This window comes from Salvelinus sp. IW2-2015, unplaced genomic scaffold (assembly GCF_002910315.2).
Source record: "Salvelinus sp. IW2-2015 unplaced genomic scaffold, ASM291031v2 Un_scaffold2194, whole genome shotgun sequence".
Lineage (NCBI taxonomy): Eukaryota > Metazoa > Chordata > Actinopteri > Salmoniformes > Salmonidae > Salvelinus > Salvelinus sp. IW2-2015.
The window spans coordinates 131,446-136,466 of NW_019943524.1; the positions used below are offsets into that span (position 1 = coordinate 131,446).

The 5,021-nt window shown below is 43.8% G+C and overlaps 1 protein-coding gene across 1 annotated transcript in view; it reads left to right on the forward strand.

Annotated features, from left to right (window-relative positions):
- Nucleotides 1-5,021, forward strand: part of abca3b (ATP-binding cassette, sub-family A (ABC1), member 3b) — a 101,361-nt gene that overhangs the window by 66,146 nt on the left and 30,194 nt on the right. Inside the window, 1 exon segment of the mRNA XM_070440078.1 lies at nt 1,981-1,993. Within this exon segment, the coding sequence (XP_070296179.1) occupies nt 1,981-1,993 (13 nt within the window).

Consider the following 5,021-nt stretch of genomic DNA (forward strand, 5'->3'; position numbering starts at 1 on the left):
ACAAGCGCACTAAACTAATACTGAAAAAAAATAATTTGTCAGAACTTTTTTGACTTTTTTCCCCAGGACTTTTTGTCCTGAATATAAAGTGTTGTTTGGGGCAAATCCAATACAACACATTACTGAGTACTACTCTTCATATTTTCAAGCATCGGGGTGGCTGCATTATGTTATGGGTATGCTTGTAATTGTTAAGGACTGAGTTGTTTTTCAGGACAAAAAATAAATGGAATGGAGCTAAGCACAGGCAAAATCCTAGAGGAAAACCTGGTTCAGTCTCTTTTCCACCAGAAATTGGGAGATGAGTTCTCCTTTCAGCAGGACAATAACCTAAAACACAAAGCCAAATATACACTGGAGTTGCTTACCAAGAAGTCAGTGAATGTTGCTGAGTTACAGTTTTGACTTAAATCTACTTGAAAATCTCTGGCAAGCCTGAACATGGGTCTAGCAATGATTAACAACCAATTTGACAGCCCTTGAAGAATTTAGAAAATAATAAATGCACAAAATATTGCACAATCCATAGAGACTGACCCAGCCTACTCACAGCTGTAATCAATGCCAAAAGTGCTTCTACAAAATATTGACTCGGTGGTGTGAATACTTATGTAAATTATACTTTTTTTTTTTTCATTTTCAAAACATTTTCAAAAATTCCTAAAAACATGTTTTCACTTTGTCGTTATGGGGTATTGTGTGTAGATTGGTGAGAAAAACAATCTATGAAATCCATTTTGAATTTGGGCTGTGAACACAACAAATGTGGTATGAATTCTTGATGCACTGTATGTGCAAACACACAGGCTATTTCAACACATCTTACCCCTCCGGCTTTCTCTGTCCCTTCCTTCCATCCCTCAATCTTCCCTTTCCTCCACCCCCCTCCCTGTCTCAATCTCTTTGTCCATTCATCCTTCCACTCTCACCACTCCTCCCCTCCAGGTGGTGATGTTGGATGAGCCCACGTCGGGCATGGACCCGTCGGCCGCGCGGGCCCACCTGGGACCTGCTTCAGGGCGAGAAGCGCGGGCGCACATCCTGCTGACTACGCACTTCATGGACGAGGCCGACCTGCTGGGAGACCGTATTATCATCATGGCTGGGGGAGAGCTGCAGTGCTGCGGCTCGCCGCTGTTTCTCAAGAACAAATATGGTGAGAGGAGGAGAGAAAAAGAAGAATGGGTAGAGAGGATAAAGGGTGTGGGAGAGGGAAGAGGGAAGAGAGGAGGGATGATAAAATGAACAGGTGTGATGGAGAGGTCGTGGAAATAGAGAGAAGAAAGAGGTGCAATGTGTGGTGAAATGAAACCGGTTGGATAGAAGGGGGGAGAAGTGGAAGTGGTGGGAGTGAAGACTACAAGACAGTGTGAATGACTAGTAGTTGTAGATCTGTCATGAGGTGATAGGAGAGTGATTCGAGATCTAACTTTATCTTCCTTCTCCTGCGTCTCAGGTGCTGGCTACCACATGGTGATCGTGAAGGACGCGCTGTGCAACGTGTCTGAGATCACACGTTTGGTCCACATGTACGTTCCCAATGCCACGCTGGAGAGCAGTGCTGGGGCTGAGCTCTCATTACATTCCCCTTCCCAATAAGTAGACGTCAAACAACACATAACAGAGTAAAAAAGAATACATTACTAATATGTACCACACACACATCCTAGCAAGACACAAAAGGCCCAAAACTAAGTGCTTTGGAGTAACTTGAAGGCTGCTACTATACGCTCGGGTGTTAGTCTTGTGACCACAAATCACTATATATTTTGTTTGCCTTAATATATTTAAAATGAACATGGAGTAACCACCGAAACAAGAAACTTTCGGGTAGATCCAACTGAAGGGTTGTATTGGTTCAAGTTATGTGCTTTTGCCACAACCAAGGTTTGTGATTCACACAGTACAATCTATCGACCCCTGTGGTTACTAAGTAATTGTCTAGCAAGAGTTTAATCCCGGGTGTGATGTGTGAAAAAGAAGTATATATTCAGTGCATGTCAGTCTCCCCACACACTGTGCCACATACTCAAATAAGTTGGTGTATCACTTTAAGCCTGCAGCTCGTAGACTGGCAACCTCATATTATAGCTACGCACTTCTCACTATAAGTAGGTAGCGCACCCACTGTGAGAAGATTCGCACACGCCACTCTTCGCATGGTGAGAAACGTAGTGCAGTAAAAGAGATGTTAACAATAGTGCGTGGTATGTTTGCGGATCCATTCTTACGTAGGGTAGTTTTGTTTTTGCGAAATTGCATATCTGAAGCGATGGCAGTATTGGGAGCTTTTCGTATCTTCAGATTTGACAAGAGTCCCGTTGTGACTTATTCAAATATCTCTCAGAGCCTGTGACGTAAGCGCATGTGTTGCGCTGATCTCCAATGCAGTAAGAAGGTCTTGGGTCCTTTTTGTACTAAGGCACCCCCGATGTGTTTCTGCCACTAAACGCTAATTAATTTTCGTGTCGTTAGAGATGGAGAGAACTGCATTTTTTCATCTTGATGCCTCAGATTCTCCCTCAGGTGATTTCTTGAGCTGCTGTTGGCAGAGGAGGAGTAATTGAACAGGTAGCTTAGAGCTGGGCGTCATCGCACAGACTATGTTAGCCCGCAATCCCATGCTTGCGTTTCGCGGCAGCTCACCAATAGACAGACACCTGATGCCGCGATGGAGAGTATTTTCTCCTTTTCAGGTATGGCGATCACAGCTAGTTAACGTGAGAATTTCATCCACAACTCCCAGGGAGACTGACCAGAACTAGGTCTGGGACCTCCACCACAGAAATCCGAGGGAGAGTACCAGCTAGGTCTGGGATCTCTTACAACCACAGCTCCCAGGGAGAGTACCCCTGATAGGTACCATGGAATCTTGCGCTTTCTCACCACATGCTCCTCAGGTGACGACTTACCGAGCTAGGTCTGGACCGTCTCACCACAGCTCCCAGGGTGACCTACCAGCTATGGTCTGGAGGGTATGTATAGTTGTACCTGCAAGGCTTTAAGTGTACACACACACCACAACACATACACACACGCAACCACACTGTGGCGGTCGGTGCGTTTAAGGAAGATGGAGGATGATTTGTTTCATTGCGCATGGCCTTATTTCTATTACAGCATATTGGATAACTGTCTTTCACATTCCATTCAGCCAGTTCAATGTAACAGTGATAGGTTTAGGTTACTACATGATACTCACATTTTCCCTGTACCCGTCATGAGGTTGCTACAACCTAGCCTGTGAAGGAAAGTTTACAACGTAGGTGCACGCAGGTTGAGAGAAACATTTGAAGTGACAGACAGTGACACATGTAATACCGCCTTGCACAATCTTGCCTGCGTCTAGTTGATCTAGGGTGTAATCATTAGTCTAACAGTTGCAAATTAGAGTTTATTTTGGACAAATTCAGGTATGTTTATCCCCGTTTCGTTCCGTGTGCTTCCGTTTAAGAAACGTTTTTCAACAGAATCCGCGGAATGAATACACCCCTGATCACTAGTGAACATTTGTTTCATAGCAGCCATGTTCTATTCCTTCTCACATCTATGCTCTCTCCTCCTCTCACCTTTTCACTTCGCTTGAGGACTTCTTCAATGCACAACACATCAGCTGTATGTGACCAGGCGAAGAAACCTTTCCAAGCCAAACCATATCATAACCACTAAAGCCTACATCGTTGTCACCATATTAGCTAAAGTAACGTCCTAGTCAACATAGCTAATAGAACTAACACGTTACTAAACCCGCTACGATCATGCAGTAATGTTACAGTGTACAGTCAATAAACAGTTTAGCAGTTACACCGGCAGGCCCCGGTGGCAATACATTAGTAAAACCAAAAGCTTACCGTGGTATTGTTCCAGTGTTGTGGTGGATAGTCATAGCCAGCTAGCTAACATAGCATCCCTCTGTTTGAGCAGGGGGTTTGAGTAGGCTAAACTAGCTAGCTGCATTTGCTAGCTAAGTAAGTGAAACTGAAAGTAAAAAAAAAAAAAAGACAATCTCTCTTGCTTCTCTTTCATTTTGGAAGAAATKAATTTGTTAACTGTTCAACTATTGTCTTTATCTCTCTGAGTCAACTACTCACCACATTTGGTGCACTGCAGTGCTAGCTAGCTGGAGCTTATGCTTTCAGTACTAAATTCATTCTCTGATCCTTTGATTATGTGGACAACATGTCAGTTCATGTGCCAGAGCTCTGATAGATTGGAGGACGTTCCCCGGAAGTTGTCATAATTACTGTGTAAGTCCATGGAAGGGGGTGAGAACCATGAGCCTCCTAGGTTTTATATTGAAGTCAATGTACCCAGAGAAGGACGGAAGCTAGCTGTCCTCCGGCTATGCCATGGTGCTACCCTACAGAGTGCTGTTGAGGCTACTGTAGACCTTCACTGCAAAAAAAGTGTGTTAATCAATGATTTGGTGACGTGAATATATTTTGTATAGTTTTATCTAAAAAGGATAACTTTTTATACATTTTWATTTTTCTGAGGAGGATGGTCCTCCCCTTCTTCCTCTGAAGAGCCTCCACTGACACACACACTTATTCCAGTTCTCATCTTCCGCTCAATTACGCCGCATCCCCAGCCAGCTGCCTTCAGCTTACTTCTGAGCAATTATTTCTGCCTGTGTGTGTAAAGCCTCTTGTATCAGTGTGTACAGACTGAACACGTGTTAAGATGTAGCTTTTAGTGGAGTTGAAAATGAACCTCAAATAGAGGACTAATGAGGCTTTTGTATACGGGTAATGATGGAGACACTCACTGATAGACCCACATTGTGATGTAAAAATAATGACGCCTGAAATAGATATTTTGGAGGTAATTGCTATATCCTGTTTAGAGCCTTCACAGCTGTGTTCTACTGAAAAACACCATGTCCACAAGAACGCGGCAAGCAAACAAACTATACTACCAGACAGTAACACAAAGACCTGCATGTATGCACCCATGCATGCTCACCCCCCCCCCCAAACACACACACACACATTAAAATATGCTCAAAACAACACACACAG